A 20,803-nucleotide genomic window follows, 5' to 3' on the forward strand; every position below is an offset into this window, starting at 1 on the left:
ACCGAAGATCCCAAGCAGAAGGGCCCTGTCTAATCAACAGGCTTTGATTCTTTTAATAGATCACTGGGGTAGCTGGAAAGACCGCAACACAAACCCACTTAAATTAGCATTCCCGAGGACTGTGCCCAGGGCTTCTAGCCAGCATTTCATTGCCATTGTTGCTATTCCATGGGGGCAGGGAACATTTTCTCCTTGAAATTTTTATGAAAACAAGAACCAGAGCGATAAATTCTTTGCAACTTTTCAGAGGTGGGAATGTTATTAGAGCTGATAAAAAATCTATTTGAGTTTCCCTTTAAAGTGTTTAATCTGAAATCCCCTGAAGATTCAACACTGGACTCATATTTGATCATTTAAATGAAAAGAGCCTGCAGGTTGCTCCACTATTTCCCCCTCTCAGGAAAAAAATGTGTGTGTGTGTGTGTGTGTGGTGCGCGCGCGCGCACACACAAAACTATTGAAGAGATGGACTGAAATATGTGGAAAGTCTCTTCCTGCACTTTACATCTGGGAAGGCATCAAGAGGCCTCTCAGTCTTTGGAGACTATCCTGCATGCTGGGGACACACAATTCTGAACCACCTCAAATTCTGCAACCAAAAAACTCACATTTTGCATTCAGAATACATGACTGAAATCTGGACAATCTGCATAGATTTCTTTAACCACACTCATTTCATTTATCCCTGTTGCAGAATCTGAGTGCTTTTAAGAGACTGGAAGCTCTTTGTGTGTGTCAGGCATTATTACGTTGCTAGACATAGTCCCAAATCCATGTTCTCATGAATATTTTGCTACAAAAATCAGAAAGAGTGTTTTGTAAAATGTGCTTCATGTAATATGAGATAATAAAGTACAGCAATTTTAATCAAAATCTGAGAGGTAGTTAATCTGAGCAGTTAGTTAATATTATTTTTTAAATTATGGTGATCCGTTGCTGAACAACCCTATTGAAGAAGATAACAGTGGTTACCCAAACCTCATTTCTGGTTGTAAAGGGGCGCCCATATCAGTTCAAGCTTCAGGGCCCTGAAAATGTGTTCCTATTTCTGTCAATTACATCGAGTGCTTCTTATGCTATTAGCCTGTGGTATTTGTGCCACCTGGGGAACCTCACTTTTGTATACCTGGCCCGATTGACATGGGGCAGCTTTCTATTTTCCTGTAAAAGCACACAGGAATTCTGGGAGAATTCAAAATCGCTCTGCCTCCAACATGGCTCCTTCTGGTTTTGTTCTTTGGTGGTTCACTGATCCTCAGCACTGGAGAAACCCCAACAACACAAAAAGCCATTTCCTTGTATAAAGATTTTAATCATTTAAAGACACTCCTTAATGCAACAGGGCAAGACATCCAGTATTTCATCCAATATAATTCTGTCTCCCCCTCCATCTATTAATCTCTCTCCCCCTCCATCTATTAATCTATAAGCCATTATTTCAGGTTCAAAATACAATAAAGCAAACACCCTCATCCCTCACTTCACAGAAATAAGGTTATTCAAAAGCTACCTTGGTGTTTTTATCCCTTTTCTTGAACGTACATTTTACCCCACGAAGCACAACTAACGCAAAGTGTGCAAGGCAAGGAATCCAACAGCCTTATCCTTTAGATCAGCCTTTCTCAACCTTGGGTCCCCAGATGTTGTTGAACTACAACTCCCATCATCCCTAGCTAGCAAGGCCAGAGCTCAGGGATGATTGGAGTTATAGTCCAACAACATCTGGGGACCCAAGTTTGAGAAACACTGCTTTAGACTGTCCAGTTTGATCAACAGAATAATAGCGCTTTTCCCGAAGAGGGAAGGTGATTCCACTCCTTCAGCACTGACCAATAAAATCTCATCATCCCAGGCCACTTTTGCAACAGTGTTATCCATCAGTTTTAGGGCTGTGTAAAGCCTCAACTCTCCAACAGACATTGCAATGCAATATCCATTTGGTATATTAACCCCACACCTAGAAAGTGATATTTTTTTCAAGCAGAGTCCTTCAATGGAGGAAGTGTTGGCTTTCTTCTTTAATTGCTTCTCATTTAGGTCAAGCAGCATTCATTCTTCAAGGTCAACGATAAGCATTTTAGCTTTGTATTAAGCTGAATTCTCCTCCAGCAATTATCAGTATTACATTTGCATCTCTCCATTCTTCTGTGGAGCTCCAGGTGACGCATATGGTTTCTCCCTCTTTCATCCTCACCGGTGTGAAGTAGGTGAGGCTGAGAGATGGGGAAGGGTTGCAACTCAGCAGTGGACCATTTTTCTTGCATGCAGAACAAGAGTGCCAACTTGACTAAAAGATTGGACGGGCCCAGGTAAGCCCCACCTAATTGATCACAAGATGTGGCACACACACACCATTTGAATGCTAAAGCCCATCAACTTTGGGGACCCTGGTCCCCTCAAATATTTTATGGGAGGGGCGAAGGGGCCTCAGCCCCTAGGAGTTGGCTCCTATGGTGCAGAAGGTCCCATCTTCAGTTTCTGGCATCTCCTGGCAGGTCTGAGAGGGACTTCTCTTTGAAACCCTGGAGAGCCATTGCCTGTCAGTGTAATACTAAGCTAGGTGGACCTTTGGGTTTGTAAAAGGCAACTCCCTATGTTCTTCTAGCAATCAATTCAAGACCACCTAGCCACTTTTGTGGCCACTTGGGGATCTGAATCCAGCAGGTTTCCCTGGTGTAAGTCCACCGCAACATGCTAGTTCAATGATGATGCTACAAAGCACAGTAGCTCTTCCTTCCTCATCCTCTTCTATGTGAAATTGCCACCAATATGCCTCCATGCTGGTTTCAAGGACAGAGGTGGGAGGCTGTACTGAGGGAGGTAGTCAAAGAGTAGATAAGGCTTTGAGAACATCATTGGATCCGTGCGCAGCAGGGCACAGGGCGTCATGTCTGGTAACCAGGAAGATGAGGAATGCTCTTGGATCGATGAGTACTGCCATGGGTGGGGGCCTATGTCACAACGGCTGCATGGCACTCGGCAGGGACCCTGTCATAAGACAGATAGAAAGAGAATCTTAGGCGCACTAATGCAGGCTTTTAGCCGGGTGCAATTTATGAGCAACACACGACTTGCCTTATCAATTCCCTTCAGTGTTTAGCAATAAAAAAGCAACAAAGTTTCAGAGAGTACCTCTAAATGGAGTCCTTAAAATATAGTGACAGGCAATCAGTAAGGGAGAAAAGAAATCATTTTGTTCCGGTGATTGCGAGGGTTTGTGTGGGCGGAGGACGGGACAGAAATATTGTTTGCCAACCAAATAACTCTTTCAGGCTGCAGCCCTGTACAGGGGCTCAGTGGGACTTACTTCTGAGTAGACAATAATAGAAATGCGCTGTCAGACAGTTCTAGCCTTTGCAGAACATGTAAATCCAGGGTTTAGAATGTGTTGGGATTAGAATAGAAAAAGCAGTTGTGTAGAGATGAAGTTTTGAAGTAATCAAAACCATGGTTTGCAAACACAGCTCAGACTAGTGTTTCAGTTTTGTATTAGCCATGGTCTGCAGACATTAAACTCTGGGGTGGAGGGTGAAGAAAGGAATATATTTTTTTGAGGTTTGTAGGCCAGAATGGATAACAAGGTCTGAGTTACGGTATTTTAGTGCTGCTAGCTAAAACATGTGCTAGACTCTTGGATGCCTCTCTGTGCAAGGCTATTACTGTTAAGCCTATTTGTGCTTTTACAAAAACACCCACAAAGGCTATGCAAAACTATGACAAGTAGTGCCTAACCCAAAATTGTTAATCAGAAGCATTTCAGGGTGTTTATTACCTGCTTTTTCAAGGTTCAGTATTTGTTCTTAATTAGTACAATTCATATGTACCAAAAGTCTCACTTTAACAAGGCCGGTCCTCCCTTTACAGATGGTCATTTATACTCACTACTGTCTCTGCCTTTGGAGCTGGGATAAAATCAACCTCAGTTAGATGCTGAAGACCACAAAAATTGCCAAATCTTTCATGCTTCCTCCACTTTGCCCGCTGATTCTGAAACCAGATCTATGTGTGGGGGAAGAGAAGAAATGAAATCAACCAAAAATATATTAGAAGAAATAAATGTGCCCACAACTGAGAATTGTTTATGGTAAAATATAGGAACTAAATGGATTTTAATTTGAACACCTGTAGTCACCATGGTGGCTCTCCCCATTGAAAGTGATATCTGTTAAAAAACTTAACATGAAAAGGGAATGGGCAACCTATAAAGAGCTGTTAACTGAAGTTGAAAATCAACTGAAACTGAGAAAAATTGATGATAAAAGTGCATATTAATGGACTGGTTACAATATCACTAACTAAGTGATATATTTAGGAATGACAAGGGGATGGATTTCAAGGTTCAAAAAAGATCTACTGGAAAACAATGATAAATTATTATCAAAAATGTAGAAACTACTGTTAGAATGGGATACTAAGGATGAAGAAGTCAAATTAGTAATGATACACTGGGCAAAAGATATTGGGTATAATATACAACTTAACCCATGGGAAAAGTTGTGGAAGGAGGATTTAAAATTCACGGCTTGTTGTACGCTGAAATAAAACTATATGAAAATGATGTACCGTTGGTATTTGACTCCTATAAGACTAGCAAAATTGTATAAAAAACACTTCCAACTTATGCTGGAAGTGTAAGGGAAAAGAAGGCACATTCTACCACATGTGGTGGACATGCAAAATAGCAAAAGAATTCTGGGAAATGATATATATTGAATTGAAAAAAATTGTTTAAGACCACCTTTGTCAAAAAACCAGAAGCTTTCTTATTGGGAATAATAGGAGATGAAATACCAAAGGACTTGAAAAGACTGTTTATGTATGCGATGACAGTCACAAGAATGCTTTTCGCCCAGAAATGGAAGGAAGAGAAAGTCCCAACCAAGAAGAATGGATAATCAAGATGATGGAGTATGCTGAAATGACAAAAATGACTATGAAGATCAGACACCAAGATGATAAGAAATTCAGCAAAGAGTGGGAAAAAAATTAGAGTGCCTTAAAGATCACTGTAGATATTTAAAAACATTAGCAGGATTGTTATAACACTTACAATGTAATAAGACCAAAGTTAAAAATGGATACAAAAACGGATCTGAAAAATATGATTAGATGCAATAGACAGAACAGATAAATATTGGAAATGGGGGTTGGAGGGAAGTCCAGGGATTCAAGTAATCTCAGATGCACAAAAACTGAAAATCATTTAAATGTATAAGAACATTGTTAAAAAACAAAAAACAAAATATTTTAAAAAGAAAGAAATTAATTTGAACACCTGTGGAATTACAAATGGTGAAGACTGCTGGAAGGACTCGTGAGGAACCCAAATTTAGGTGGATTTGTAGCTGGTTGACTGACTAGCTGAGATTTCTGCATTGTAGGTGGTTCGGGTAGATGATCTTCAAGGTCCCTTCCAACTCTACAATTCACTGATTCTATGATTCTGTGACATCTTATGAAAATTCAACCCTCCAGATTCACTGAGACCAAGATGCAAATGACATTTTTTGAGGTTTCATTCTTTTGATTGGCAATGAGCTGAGAATAAGTGTACACTTCTTGACAATGAATATATGCACATGATATTCATATCTGAAGGCTCTCTATCCCCCCCCACACTATGAAACACTTGTGTAGGGAGGGGGAAGCCTTGCCTGTGAAATGGCTCTTAGATATGATCATTTAAACAAGACGGAGAGATGTGTCTTCTCATCTAATCTAAGAATTTAAATTCAAAAACAAGTTTCGCTCTTGCTTTGCTGGGGGCTGCTTTGAAGAACTGCCTCAGGAAAATTGGGTTTGGAGTAAGCAATGAACTGTTTGCTGATTTTTACGAGCCATTCAGATAGTGAGCCAAGGTGGGTTTGTTTATCTCCACCTGAAAGTGGGACATGCTGGGGCTACTCTGGTCAGAACATTACCTTTTATCAAGCACATGGCTTTGCAACTGAATACAAGCTCAAATATAATGAATTCAGCTACAAATGCAGGGCACTGGAGATTGCTTACTGGGAAATCATTTTTAAAAGTTATTTCTCAATAAAACTCACATGGTGATGAGAACAGGGCTTTGCCACTAAAAAGAAGAATCACGACACAAATATTTATGGTGAGCAGCTTATAGTCATTAAAATATAACAATCTAGTGTTTCTCAAAGTGAGCAGTACCACCCACTGGAGGGTGCTAGGATTATCTTGGGGGGCACTAAGAGGCAAGGGGGGGATGTTGCTGGAGGTGTCAATTGATTTTCAAACTTTGAAAAGCTGGTATCACTGGCTCATCCATTTTGTTGAATTACTTAAATAGCTTTGATTGGATTTTGAATAAATATGCAATGAACAGTTACTGTTTTGAATTTTATGGTGTTATTACCTTCCTTAGTGGGCCATGCAAACCACTTTTCTGAATAATGCTTTTTATAGGGGACACTGGGGGTGAATTGATGGAATCAAGGGGGTGGGGTGGGAGCCACTAATTTAGAGCAGTGTTTCCCAACCTTGGGTTTACAGCTGTTTTTGGACTACAATTCCCATCACCTCTAGCTAGGAAGACCAGTGGTCAGGGATGATGGGAATTGTGGTCCAAAAGCTGCCTGAGACCAAAGGTTGGGGAACACTGATTTAGAGGATCTGTGAACCAGCCTAATTAAAACAGATTGCCCATTCCAATACATCCAGGCACGTGGATTGTAATGAATGGGAGGATTCCATCCTACCCATTTTCTGAGCATATTTACAGCCACACACTTTAGTTTGCTTCAGGCAGCAAAATGTATTGGACTGACCCTACATCAGAGGGACAAATAATTTACCTGGATCCTGGCTTCTGGAAGATTGATCTTTGCTGCTAGCTGGTTGCGGATGTTAACATCTGGGTAGTGTGTAATGTGGAAGATCCTCTCCAGCTCTTGAAGCTGCTCTGCTGTGAATGTTGTCCTGATCCTTCGTTTCCCTTTCTTTTCATCTGTACAAACAGAGGAATAGGTATTTTAGGGGATTATCTTTATAAGACAGGGAAGTGTTTGAAGCTGATCTAGGGGGCAGTGGCAGAGGAAGCCACTCGGGTGCCTGGGGTGGTGCAAGCCACCCATAGGTGCAGGGCACACCGCGGGGCCTTCAGAGTTTGCGTGCCTCCTCCCATTCAGTCACCCAGCTGAGGGGGAGGCAGCTGGTGGACCATTTGGGCAGCGCAGAGCTGCATGGCTCAGGCATTTTGTCAACCTCGTCAGTGGTGACACCCAGGGTGGCCTGCACCTACCGCATCCCCCTTCCTTTGCTCCTGCTAGGGGGGCAACCTGCTCCGGAAAAGCAACAAACCACTGAATTCTGATTAAGGGGAAAAAAGAGTATGGTTGGTTTCCTTTTTGAGAGGAGCGGGATTTATCCAATTATGGCCCCAAATAAAAAGTATAGATATCTCCCCATCTTACAGTTGTCCCCATCTCCCCATCTTACAGTTGTCCAGCACAAAAGACCCAGGATCTATCTTTCTATAATTTGGCAAACTTTACACATCCTTGAGGGGCTACTGTGCCTACAAATTTTAACCCTTTCTGTCAAAAGGATATTGATTTTCCAATAGTGGAGGGGTGGGGGACAAAGAAGACTCAGATCCCCGAACTGAACTAGTCAGCCTCTGAATTGATGCAGGGGCCTGAGTCTTCTTAAGCTTAGAGATGTTTATTACACACTTGAAAAGCTGCTCCCAAGCAAAACCAGGCTGATTTACACATGATCAAATCAAGCCAAGTCTTGTGGCTATTACAAAATTCTACCAAGCACATCTCATTGTTGTTGTTTTTTGAAAGATCAAACACATACGCATCTCACTCCCTTCCAAGTAATTCATGTGTCACAACAAATCACAACAGGCTACTGAGGATGGCTAGGCTGAGATATAAAGCCTTGTTTGCAAGTGCTATATGGGAAGGCTTGATTGGGACCAAGTCTACAGTTCCTGTCCATATTGCCCTTTCCACCAACCCTGCCCCTAACAAGGGGGCACTGAGTATAGATGCCTGCAAAGTGGCATCTAATAATGAGCAGTTGCCCACACGTAGGTGGTCAGTCACAGTCTCAACCACATATTAGGCACACTTTTATCACCTATTATGTTTAGCCTCAGTCACCTTATTACTAAACAACACAATCTTATAGCTGTAGCGTTACAGCAAGTAGCAGGATGCACATGGTTGGTGGGGGTAATGCTGAAGGGAAGATATTCTGAGACGACAATCTTACAAGCTCAGTTTTCAGTGTGGCTGCAAGTTAGGCAGAAATATAAGCATCCGTCGTAATGAATACTGTCATCACAGGCTCATCTCAGAAGAAAGGGTCAGATTGATTGAATGAATGAAGCTTATGTACCAGAAAGTTCCGTCTCAAACCCTTGGACCTTTAAGTAGCGTATCAAAATACAGCTCATTAGATGCATCTCTTGAAGTTGCCTCAAGGAGCAAGTGCCAGTCACACTAAGTCTTGCGGACACTATGAGGGCAGTGATCAGAGATAAGCAAACATTTCCTTAGTAGTGCATTAAAGATAGGAGTCCTGTAAGTTTCAGTCTTGTTGAAACAAGTTGTTTCAGAAGAAAGTTCTGTTCAGTTTTTAACAAAAATGTATATGGGCTAGAAACTATAGGGGTCAAGAATGTTTTGCCACTTGAGGCAAAGCAGAAAATGGCACTCTCGCCTGCTCCTCTGCCCCCACCGCGGCTGCCTGAGGTGACCGGAGGCAGCCCAGAAAGGCCAGGATATGCTGGAGGTGGTGGGGGACAAGTGAAGGGGCTGGTGACTGGTATGCTGCTGCCCCCCAGATCTGCCACCCCTCCCAGCTGTCCCCAACCTGAGGCATTCATCCTGATTTGCCTGTATGGTGTTTATAGGTTTCCCTATCAACCAGTCATTTATCCCACATTTTTTAAAATGTGGTTAACCCACCACTTTCCTAATCACAAAGTATTTTTTTATAAAGTAGATCTGTTTCACCAGAGTGCTTTAATCTACTTCAATTGCACAAACCTAAATTTCCAGCATGAGGCTGAAGCTTTCCCACAGAATACTGGCAGTGGCCATTGTCTGAAGAACAGATTGGCCCTTGAGAGTACAGATGTTCACCACCTTGGGTGTCCTACTGCAGATGCCTCTAACAGCGGTTCTCAACCTGTGGGTCCCCAGATGTTGTTGGACTACAACTCCCATCATCCATAGCCAGAGCTCAGGGATGATGGGAGTTGTAGTCCAACATCATCTGGGGACCCACAGGTTGAGAACCGCTGCTCTAAAAGAACACTGTTGTTGATATTAAGGTAATGTAGGTCTTGCTGCTTCCTGCACTTGGTGTGACAAGCTGTTTACTGATGCGTTGCATATGGATAACAACACACAGAGTTTTTGAGTGCCAGTCCTGTTGAGAGCATTTTTTTCCAAAGCTGGAACTCATCAAATTAAAAGAATAAAATAACCTGTGGACCAACAGAGTCTGAGTAGACTGGCTTTGATTTCAGCTCCAAATGAAATTGCTGCTGATATAGTTACAGTCAGCTAATCAAGAACTCGCCAGTAGGAAAGTGAGATGGTGCATTTTTGATTAAACTTAATAATTCTGTTTATGTTTCAGAGAGAGAGAGAGAGAGAGAGAGAGAGAGAGAGAGAGAGAGAGAGAGATATTTGGGTGTGGGGAGAGGAAGGGGAAGAAAGAAGTGGCACGTCAATGTTAGCATTCACCCCCACAAGGTGAAATTTTCTCTGACTGCAGCTCCGAATATTTGTAGGTGCCTTTGGGATTTCAACTTCAGAGATCCCACAGCAAACAACAGCGCTCAAAATTACAGTCTAATAAAGAATGTGGGAGGAAGATATAAGGCTAGAGAATGTTGAGCGTAACGCCAGATTTACAAATTTGGCTCCAGAATCCCTGGGGAAATAAGACACCATTTCTTTTTTGAAATGTTTCCATATGCAAAAGCTTGGGATGTTCAAATGCATTTTTTAAAAGCTGCAGGGAAGTCATTCAGAATAAAAGCTTAAGTGGTTTAGGAGTGCAGTTCCTTTTTCTGAATGTAGATCCTGAAACCTCTAGCAAAAGTCCCCATGCTTTCATGGAACAAAGAGCAACCTTAGCATGCTGTAGTATTTCAAATAGGCTCATCAGTTCCACACAGATCTTCGGCTGCAGACAGACTGGTATGAAACAAAGTGGTCCCTAAGGTATTTCAGGGTATTTCAGGCCTAGAGACCTCCAGGTCTCTCGGGACTCTCTCCAGGTCACAATCCTCACTGGTCCTGCTCCATGTCCCCCTCAATTGCTGTTGCTCATTTGCAATGTGTCCTTGAACTGTAATGATGCCTCTTGCCTGCCTAGATAGATGCATGTGTGCAAACCTCTGACTTTTGCATGGCTAGAATATAGTCCACTGTATAGAGGGAAAAGTAACACCCATTTATCTGCTGTCTTTTATCACTGGCCCTCTCTACCACAGGAAGTCTACCATGGCCCTTGGCTTAGAAAAAGGTCCCCCACTTCTGCCCTGCTATGAGTTATCATATATCTATATATTGTGCTGGTAATGATGATGTTGCTGATGTTGAGGCCAGTTTTGGTGCTGTCAGCAATGGTGAAGATGAGATCAGCTTTGCTTCTTCAAAAAGATGATCCTAATCATGGCCACTGGTGTCTGAACGGTGTGGCAAGGCTTTTTAAAGTGTTGGCCCTTCCGCGAAAGTACAGGTCAGCCAGTTCATTAAAAATATAAAAAAAGGATGTAACCATGCTGTGCTTCAGTGAAGCAAACCAAATTTGCTTGTATACATAAGGAGATATGTCTGCTCTGGGGCTTCTCCTCCAAGCTAAAGAGCTTGCTTTCCAATTTAAGAAAGCATGTGGAGAGACGACGAGGCGGGAGTATGGTGCTGTGGCTAATTTTTTTTATTAAAGGAGCTTTTCACCCCTTATTAAAAGGGACTAGTGTAGTCAGGGAGAATGGTTCTAATTGGGTACATACAAATTGCTCAGGGTACAGCCTTCTGCTACTGAAGCATAGCATTTAGCATCCTGCTGCTATCTGTTGAGGCATTGCAGAAATAGAGCAGCAGGATGCTGGGACGTTTAAAGGCTCCATTTCATTTCTTTCAGCCCAAAACTTTCAGACAAAAAGCTGCCTTTACCCAGACACCAATCATAGATTGCTTAATTATTGGAGAGGAGGGCTGGAACAGAGAGTAAGCAGAAGGCCCCAGGCACTAAGAGCAGAGAATCATTCAACAAAAACAAATGAAAACCAAAAAAAACAAACAAACATGAGAAGTGGGAATGGATAGTGAGAAGGACTGGGAGCTCTCTGTCTCTTTCTCCCTCCCTTCCCCAACTCCTCCCTTCCTCATGCAAAGCTATGAAATGCTCACCATGTTTTGTGAAGGTCCCTGTTCAGTGTGCTGAAACCAAATGCAGTGTGGAAGAAGATACCTTTGGAGGCCAAACACACCTTGAATTCATTGCCAGCAAGGATGTGCTGGCAACTGGTATGGTTGGAATGGATTTGCTTCTGGCAAATTTACAGCAACTCTCATCCTGGAAAGGGGCATTTGTAGAGAGGCTTCTGAGCTTCCCAGTATTTAATAGTTTTGCGTCCTGCCTCCTGCTCCAGACATGACACCAGAGGCTGTTACTTGAGAGGAAGAGAAGTACGCTATAGTTGCAACAGCAGCAAGAAAAGCTAATTCTGTCCCAGAGCGCCTACAAACAGGACGGAGGAGTTAACCAAGCTAGGAACACGACCAGAATTCCAAAGTCCAAGGTTAGGCTAAGAAGTTCAAAACTATATGAGAGCAGTGAAGTTGTCCCAACCAGTTCTCAGGCCAACCCAGCAAGCTTTATGGCGACACAAGGGAAAGGAATAGCAAGTTCTTCGCAACTTCCCCTCTCCTTTGGAGCAGTGTTGTGCACTGGGCCAAGTGGGAGAGGGCAATTGAATGGCCAGGGATGAAAGTGACAAAGACTAACCTACTTGGGGATCTCCACCCTGAACAAGGGCATCTTGCCCAAGGACTGCACCAAACTTGGGAGCTGTCCCTGGCTCTCCTGAGGATGCAAATATAGACTTAGAATTCAGGGTTCAGGTCCATTTCACACATCAGATTCCAAAAAAATTGCACTTCTTTTAAAAATGCAGATTGTTGTGGAAATGGGACAAGCATCAGTGAAGACAGGTGGCATCGGATGGAAATAGACTAATTCAACCTTCCCTAGTTGTTAGGGAGCAAGATTGGGAAAACGATATTGCTCTCATGCCCTGTTGGGGGCTTTTGGCTGTTGTAAGAAACAGAGGGTTGGACTAGGTGAGTCTGATCATGCAAGGCCCTTCTTGCATTTAACTAACAGCCTTGTACCTTGTGCTTGTGAATTCTAAGAAACCAAACAATCAGTGCAGTGCTGAAATTTGTGGTTACTATCAGTACAGTTATGAGAGGTTCATTCCACCATATTGATTCAAGATGGCACCCAACTATATCCAAACATAGAAGAAAACCTGTTCCTTGATCTCAGCAAATGGTATGCGAAATTTGGTTAAAATCAGTGCAGTTTTGAAAAGTCGAGTCTCCTGTCTTGATCAAAATGGCACCCAACATAAACCTGCTCTTTGATCTCAGATGAAAGCCTGCTCCTTGATCTCAGAAACCATCACACAAAATTTGGTTATCCATAGCGAACAGAAATAGCCCATACAGAGCTTGCCCAGGGCAGAAGTCTTGTGAGACTAAAGTTATAAACTAAAAGAAACAGCAGCTGGTCCCTGACAGGGGGGCCCTGGTCAGCTTAGCCCAATGAGACCTGGGGCTCAGTGTGCCTAGTGGCCCCACACCCTCTGCATAGACCTGGAACAGTCAACTTTCCAAAATATACAGCAGATGATACTTGTGTTTTTGAAATAGAACCACAGAATGAAGTTGGATTTATTATAGGTTTCTCTGTCAGACCATTTACAAGCTACCTGTTGCTATCTGTTGTTACTTGTACCTACAAAGCTCTACACATCAATCAGAGGCTCTTGCCTCTTTCAGATCTCTGTCTCAATCAGGTTTCCTGCTCCCTTTCCATTCCTGCAGTGTAATTTTGTCATTACTTCAGTATACCTGGCCTCTGCTCCTTACTGATATAAGATAAAACTCTTGTTAAAACAACAGATAAAAGGCATGCCCTCAATTCTTAGCCAAGGAATAATAAAAAACACACACCAAGAAATCAAATCCTTGGGCTGCAATGACGAGTTCTTAGATCAGTTTGGGAAAAGACCAATAAAACCACAAAAGATGTTAGAGAGGAAATGGTCAACAATGTTATTAATTTATAAAATAGTCCCATAACCCAGTGTCTATTAGCAGAAGCCCTACAGCTGTGATCATAAGTTTACCGAACAGCCTTATAAAATGTGACCTGCATATGTGAAATCCCAGGAAATGCACATTGCTTGGGTTATAGAGGCTGATCTGAGGGGAACTGGCAAGTCAGAAAAAATGTAAGAAGAGTCCTGCTGCATCAGGCCGAGGCTGCATCTAGACAATTGTGGAAAGCCTTATGGAAAGCCTACAAACAGGACTTGAGTACAGTCTAACTCAGTGGTAAGGTATTGGATAGGAGTCCGAGAGCCAAGCTAATCATTACAGTAAGTTACTTTTTTTTATTTATTTAATGTGCACTTAAAAAAATGCAGCCACAGGTTCAGATTGCAGTTAGGTCTAGGGTGGCAAGGGCTGGGGAGGAATGTTGAATAGCAGCCATGTTAGGCAGTTAGGCTTGGGAGATAAAGCCGAACTCTCTCCCTCCTTGCTGTGGTCCTGAAGAAAATCACCCAACTCCTGCGAATGTCTCATTTTATCCAAATATAATACATCTCACCATAGTGGGGAAAACACCAGGTGACCAAGGTGTGCCTGCTCAGTCTGCTGACCAGGTGTTGTTAACTGCGGATGGGTAACTTCAAAGCTCCTTTTTAGGATTTCATTAAATCAGACTTGAACTGGACAACCCCTCAACAGAGGACACCTTCGAAAATAGAGGACTGTCCTCTGAAAAGTAGGTTGCATGACCACTTTGCAGTGGTACAGCATGTTTTACATGGAAAAAGCTCCAGGTTCAATCCCTGATATCTCCAGGCAGGACAGACTCATGTCTCAGTTTCCTGAAGACAATTCTGAGCTAGATAGACCAGGGGTGTAACTTGGTACAAGACAGCTCCATACCCCAGTTCCAGCTTCTCATCAGATTGGAACTAGTGTAAACGGTTTGTGTCTTGCTAGTGATAGATATTTTGAGCACTGCCCTGCCTTGAGATAGTTTCCCTCAGGATGAAAATTCTGAACTACCCAGTAACACTGCCACATGCCCAAACTGAGGAAATAAGCCTAGAACCCCTACTTCCATGTGATGGTAGGCCTGATGGACTTGAACAGGAGGCCTGCTAGACAAAAGGAAGAAGCGGTGACCCTAAATCGGCCTTCTCCAACCTGGTGACCTCCAGATGTTTTCAGCTACAACTCCCATCATCCCCAGTCAGCACTGTCCTAAGAAATCAGGAGTAAAAATATACTCCGAAAAGCTCTTGCAATGGGTCCTAGTTTTCCATCTGACCCTTCTGACTGACAATACTAAGATGCCAGTCTCCTCAGCTCCTTTCTAGTCCCATATTTGCATACACTTTTAAAACATGAGTAGGAAAATGTTAACTTTCTCTGCACCCTTTAGAATATTCTCTTTGAGGAAAAGGGAAAGTGGAGCAGGTGAAACACAGAATGTTGGGCGGGGGGAGGTCTTTGGAGCCAGGATGACATTTTACTTTGGTAAATGTAGCATTTGACTTCCAGAAATTGTGACATTTTAGCCTGGCGCAGGCTGAGAGAAATGTTACTAATCGGGAGAGAAATGGCTTTGAGGTTTGTTTCAAATTGCCTTGGCTTCAGCCTTTGCAGCAAGATGTAAGATAGGATGGTTGAATTCACTTCTGGAAGCCTTAGTTCAAAGTAATGACTGAAAAGTCAGACTGAAAGCCAGATGCAAATTTGGGAGCCTAGGAAAAAAATGATACAATAGATCTTTTGTTACTGGAGTACTATTTGAAGAAGATTTCTGCTTCATGCAACTCTGCTGAAACTGCTCTCAGGCCATTAGCTGCAAAGGTGATGGTGGAAAGGAAATACACCAGTTAGCCCTGCTATGGAAGCGACAACTCCACATGTGGGAGAAGGCCCAGGCTTGACTGAATGAGATTTCCCCCTAATGCATTTTTGGACAGTTATTATTATATTTATTAAATTTGTATACTGCCCTAAACCCGCAGGTCTCAGGGCGGTTCACAGGGGGAATTCAATTCAGTCTGCATTTGAAGCCAAATCAATCAATTTCATACTTTCTGAAACAATTTGGGAAGCGAAATATAGCCATCATTTGAAATTCATGCTTATCCGAATTCTGCAATGTTGTTTTCCAACCTATTGGTCAACCAATGTTTACAAAAATGCTTATATTAGGAAAAAGTGCATAAAAATGAGCACAGCACTGAAAAGAATGTACAAAGTGAATTACATGAGAAAAAGTCACACTAAAATTCCGATAATGTTCGTGAGGATTTTATAATAAAAAAAACACACCAGAAATCGCTGCAGAAATGTGGAAAGCTGAAGTTAATATTAGACAAATGAGAAATTTAGAGAATGGAACTTGACAGCTCATTCCATCCCTACTTGGAAGTGTAGGAAATCCCTGATCTGCCTTAAGGCACCTTGTTAACTGCGTGATCTGACTTGGAAGCACACTAACTTTCCCTGAATCAATCTGATTCACTTCATAATTTGGGCTGCATGGAGTCAGCGAACACCCTTAATAAATGGTGGGAAATCGCAATTGTTGGTGGGTCTCCACCACAGTGGTGGACCTTGGGGTCTCGAATTTCAATGGCACCCTATGCAAAGCCAAAATTTGGTGCCCCCTGCCTCTCTCTCTTCATTATAAATAATAGTTGTGGTGTCTCCTGAGGCATCTCCGAGGCTCTGCACTCCGTGGATCCGAACTGGTTGCATGCCCCTAAATCTGTTTCTGTCTGCTACATGCATAAACTGCGTAAAACAGATATTTCCTTTTGCTATAGGATATCATGTACATGTTTTGTGCATGCCCTTTTTCTCAACACGGAAGTAAGTTTTTTTGCAGCAAAATCATCTCATTTGGAAAAAAACAGCTCTAGATTAATCTTGCCATAGATCATAGAAGGATTTAATGTTTTATTATGTTTTTATATATGTTGGAAGCCACCCAGAAGTAAACATTCACAACACTAGAAATCACCTCAGGTCTTCCAGTCTTAGTTGCTAATTACAGTGTTTTCACACTGCACAGCCCTTCCTAAAGAATTAGCAGTTGCTTGTCTTTGTGTATGCTAGCACAGGGCCTTTTCACTTCCAAGCATCTCATCTTTTTGAAATCTCAGGCTGACAGTTTTGCAATTTTCATATGGAACAAAGTGGCTTGAAATTTCAAATTTCAATTCATTTCATAGTGTCGGGATGTGATGTTAGGACACCCCTCCCCCGCTCCATTCTTTCCCATTTCACCTGCACTTGTACATATATTGTAGGGTTGCCAGATCAAATATTTAACAAAAAGACCAAAATTTTGGCTTCGTTGTATGAAGTTTGTCAAAGTTCTCAAGTAGAAGGGATGTCATCAATGCATTTTCATGTTGGGAAAAGCTGCACCTGTTTAACCTCTGCCAAGCGCACTTCTGTTAAAGGTGCAACATCGTAGCAGCCCTAGCCAGGCCAACTTATTGCAGTGTTTTGCCGACTGGAGAACACATTTGAATTCCACCCCTCCATCATCTTGCCCAAAGGGTTATACGTTGGTATCATAAATAAAGTAATTTTGAATGCGAAGATATTAAGCATGATGATATTAAGTCATGAAATAAATTGTGGCTGGTGGCTGTCTTAAGCAATCAAACTTTGGAGTCATGCAAGGGCATAAGAGGATCAAGGGCATAAGAGGATCAAGGCTCATATAAGTTTCATAAACTAGAAGCAGCGGTACTTACTTACCCTTAGCCGTTTCTGAAATTGGCTCTGTTCTGAGGATTTGAGCATCCTCAGCGTGGTTATTGCAGACCGTCGTCGTGCGTAAGCAGACCTCCCTGGATTTTCTTTTTAAGATCTCTTCAATAGAAAAATGTAGGATGGGCCTCTCCCTGTTATCACGTTCCTTTGAGTCACTCATCTTTTTTTCCATTAGGAAGGTGGAAACGCAGAGACAAATTTATATATGATGATATGGAGAATATACTGTGTATACCACACTCCTGCTGTTGTTCATTTTATGCAAGGAAAAGGCAAATAAATGTTGATTTCTCTCTCCTTGCTGACACCTACTCAGACTAATTCAAAAAATGGGAGGAGGAATGAAGCCCACTTTCTCTTTTGGATCCCTGAAATCTGCTACAATATTTAGAAAGAAAAATTGAGTCAGAAGTAACAGCATGACAACCAAATAGAAGCAGTGTGTGCAGCCCCACCCCTATCAAAACAACACCCCCACATTTAAATTTCTAAGCCTCTTCATACATCCATTCTCATTGTAATCCCAAGAGGAGGAGTGTTCTTCTTAAAAGATCCAAGATATTGCTAGAAAGACCCACTAAAGAGAAGCTTAATGTGAGAAAGAATTTAGAAATGATTACTTTCCTTTTTATTCTTTCCAAAGAGATCAACCAACAAGAACCAGCATATTCTTCTTCGACCAATAGGCAGTATGGCACTTGAAAAAGCAATTGGACTAAATATAATTTTCTTCAAGGTTATTTGGGACGCCTTTGAAAGTGTTGAGCATAAATAAACAAGCTTCTCGGGACCTTCATAATATTTATCCTTTCTGAAATGATTTGGGAATTTTATCTTCTGTCAAGTTTTACAACTCGGCAAAAAGTCCCAAAACTACTGCTTTGCAAAAAGCTTTTGCCAAAATGGCAATAACGAAAAATAAATATATAAAAAGATTCCTAGATTGCCTGAGCAAATGGAAGAGTCATTTCCCCTGCTGTTAATACTTCGACAGATCTTGCTTGAAAAACATCCCAAAGGTTAGAGAATCCTCTCCGTGTAAGCTCCATGAGGAAGAACTTCAGAGGCTCATCTTCCTCTCCCACTCCTTTGGATTTCTCTTGTTGTTTTTAACACATTTAAATGAAGTTTTGTACATTCCGCTAAGATTCTCCTCCCCACTTATGAAAGTCAACTCCCTTTTTGGTTGGCTCTTCCCTTTGGTTCCTTTCATTATCTTTATCCCACAATTGTACTGACAGACCATTCTTACTTGTCCAATTACCTGATATCCCATCATATGATTCTTTGTATAGCTTAGGCTGAAATTACTGTGTAACCAAGGTGGCAATAAAACTCACCTGACAAGATGAAAGACTTCTGGCTTTTCCCAAGGGCTGGTAAAGTTAGCTGCCCAGGGACAGTAATTATGGTGGAACACCAGCATGTCAGGCAGAATAAAATGTGCATATTCAATTAATCTAACATCACCATCCCATGCTTTGGGTGGATTTTATTCATAGAGAAGTATGCACAGGTTTTTACCCTGACAATGCAGTCCTGTGCATGTCTATTTATAAGTAAACTGCATTCATTCCAATGAGGCTTAGTCCTGACCTGAATAAGTGGGCATAAGATTTCAGCCTGAATGTACTAATCAAAGTTCTATTCTACAAAGCAAGATAGGCTATTGACTATCTTTCAGACTGATAACTAAAGTAGCACCAATCCTTTATCAGTTCTTTGCAGATAACTTCATTTGGAATTTTATGTTTTAACTAATCTTATAAGCCTCCTCACATAATAGCATAATCTTATGCATGTTTACCCAGAAATAAGTACCTCTGGATTCAATGAGGGCTCCTTACGAGTAAGCGTCTATAGTATTGCAGCCTGGGAGCACAATGAATCACCATCATCATCCAAGAAGAGGCAATTTAGGTCAAAAGGCAGGATTTAAATAGTGATAATAAAGCCAGGCAGACCCAAGAATTTGCAGAAGTCCCATTTTGTTGAGGTCCTGTTTTATTGCGTATTGCAGTTAATCTGATTCTGTTCATATGGAACAACTCTGCTGTCAAGGTATTTTACAGACCCCTTTGAATGAATGCAGCCATTGTCCCTCACACTGGGTTAACCTACAGGTGAGGGCAGTGGCGTAGCGTGGGGGGTGCAGGGGGGGCCGGCCGCACCAGGCGCAACATCTGGGGGGGGGCGCTCGCACTCACAGCTCTCTGCCCCTACCTGGCTCACTCACTCTCTCTCACTACAGGGGGCGCAAATTACTTGCCTTGCCCCGGGTGCTGACAACCCACGCTACGCCACTGGGTGAGGGTCACCTGGCACCTTCATTACATATCTGTAGGTGCCAGGCGAAAACATTTTTCTATAACCAGGCCTTTGATTGATTAAACATTCTATGGCTTTCTAAATGTGTTTGGGGAGGGGTTATTGGCTTGGTTTCTTCACAGGATTACTTCACAGAAGCCGGTAATCCTGCCAGCAATCATCTCTCTGTTTAATTAAGGCACTGCAAATTCTCCCCTTCCCTTCACAGCAGCTCTATTCTCATTAAGAAGAGGCTGCCATGTAGGTGGATGGGGAACAGCTATACCTGCTCCCTGCCATCCAAGAACATATAATCTAGCCTTACTTTCCTTTGCAGAAGCTTTTTGCCCTCTCCATTTTTATGATCCATGACCTGTTGTAAAGGCCAAGAATAAGGACTCTTGCAGCCTAAGCCCCGTTGTTGATGCTCTATCAGTGTCTTGTTTGATGTTTATCTTGCTGCCTTTATCTCATTCCCTTGGGAGACAAGGTATCTCATCGCTCTTTAAAAAAAAATATGGCATTTTTAAAATTGTAAATCAGAATGCAAGCAGAACAAAAAGATAAAGAGGAAAAACTAAGAGGAAAAAACTAGATCCCTCCCTCCTTCACAAGAAAAAAAGAAGCCATCACAGTTTTACATATTTTGGTACATATTGTTATAAGAATTTTAAGGTCACACACACACACACACACACACACACACACACACACAAATAGATGTTGATGTTCATAAATGTACCAATGTCTGGAGCAGCACAGACCTTCCTGAAACCATTTTGACTCCCTGAAACCATTTTGACTCCCAAACTGACCAAATGTTTTCTCTGCAAGGAGGGAGGGGTGAGGGAACTTTCCCATTGTCTCAGGGAGTGGGTATTAGTAATCACCATTTCAAAGGAGTGGGCAGACTACCAGGAAAGGCAATCAGATAAGGCATTATCAGAAAACCTGCCAGACAGGAAAAACAACACCACTCAAATTTCTGTGATGTAGGTATGATTTTTGTGGGGGGTGGTCTTGGGTTACACCCCTTCTGTGATGTATGTATGATATATGGAGGGGTGGTCTTGCGCTCCAGGGCAGGGAATTTAAAATGTCTATATAAGGGCAGGCAGACCTTTGTTCGGAGTCCTCCTTCTTTCCTGCGTGTGAGGGAAGCACCCTGTTGCAACAGATCAATAAAGATCAGGCTTACTAGCTGCTTTGCTTCTCAATATTCTCTGGTTGGCCTCTGTTATTTTCTCCTACCAATAGGGAACCCACGTAAGGCCTTGGATACCCCATAAGGGGAAAAGGGCAGATTTTGTTTATAACAGAAAACATACAGACAATTCAGCAAGTCCCTAGAGAAGTGAAAATAAATAGTCTTAGAGTTCAACACAGCAGTACTGCTT

General features: G+C 42.2%; 1 protein-coding gene across 2 annotated transcripts; it reads right to left on the minus strand.

Annotated features, from left to right (window-relative positions):
* Positions 1-1,224: 1,224 nt before the first annotated feature.
* Positions 1,225-18,443, minus strand: ISX (intestine specific homeobox). Of its 2 annotated transcripts, none has more exons than XM_083574267.1 (4): positions 17,085-18,443; positions 6,813-6,964; positions 3,883-3,999; positions 1,225-2,988 (listed from the first exon to the last, which is right to left on the minus strand). In XM_083574267.1, the coding sequence occupies exons 1-4, from the start codon at positions 17,269-17,271 to the stop codon at positions 2,749-2,751; spliced, it is 696 nt and encodes a 231-aa protein (XP_083430393.1). In that variant the 5' UTR covers positions 17,272-18,443; the 3' UTR covers positions 1,225-2,748. The 2 variants fall into 2 exon arrangements, with proteins under 2 accessions (XP_083430393.1, XP_083430394.1); XM_083574268.1 differs by having other exon boundaries at positions 17,081-17,236.
* Positions 18,444-20,803: the final 2,360 nt, after the last annotated feature.

Source organism: Podarcis filfolensis, assembly GCF_964270895.1.
Source record: "Podarcis filfolensis genome assembly, chromosome: 10".
NCBI classification, from domain to species: domain Eukaryota; kingdom Metazoa; phylum Chordata; class Lepidosauria; order Squamata; family Lacertidae; genus Podarcis; species Podarcis filfolensis.

Coding starts and splice junctions, on each gene's coding strand:
- ISX (XM_083574267.1), bottom strand. CDS start 17,271: ATGGAAAAAAAGATGAGTGACTCAAAGGAACGTGATAACAGGGAGAGG. Junction 6,965..17,084: donor AATTTCAGAAACGGCTAAGG/GTAAGTAAGTAC, acceptor CTGTTTGTACAG/ATGAAAAGAAAGGGAAACGA. Junction 2,989..3,882: donor CTCCAAAGGCAGAGACAGTA/GTGAGTATAAAT, acceptor GTCTTATGACAG/GGTCCCTGCCGAGTGCCATG.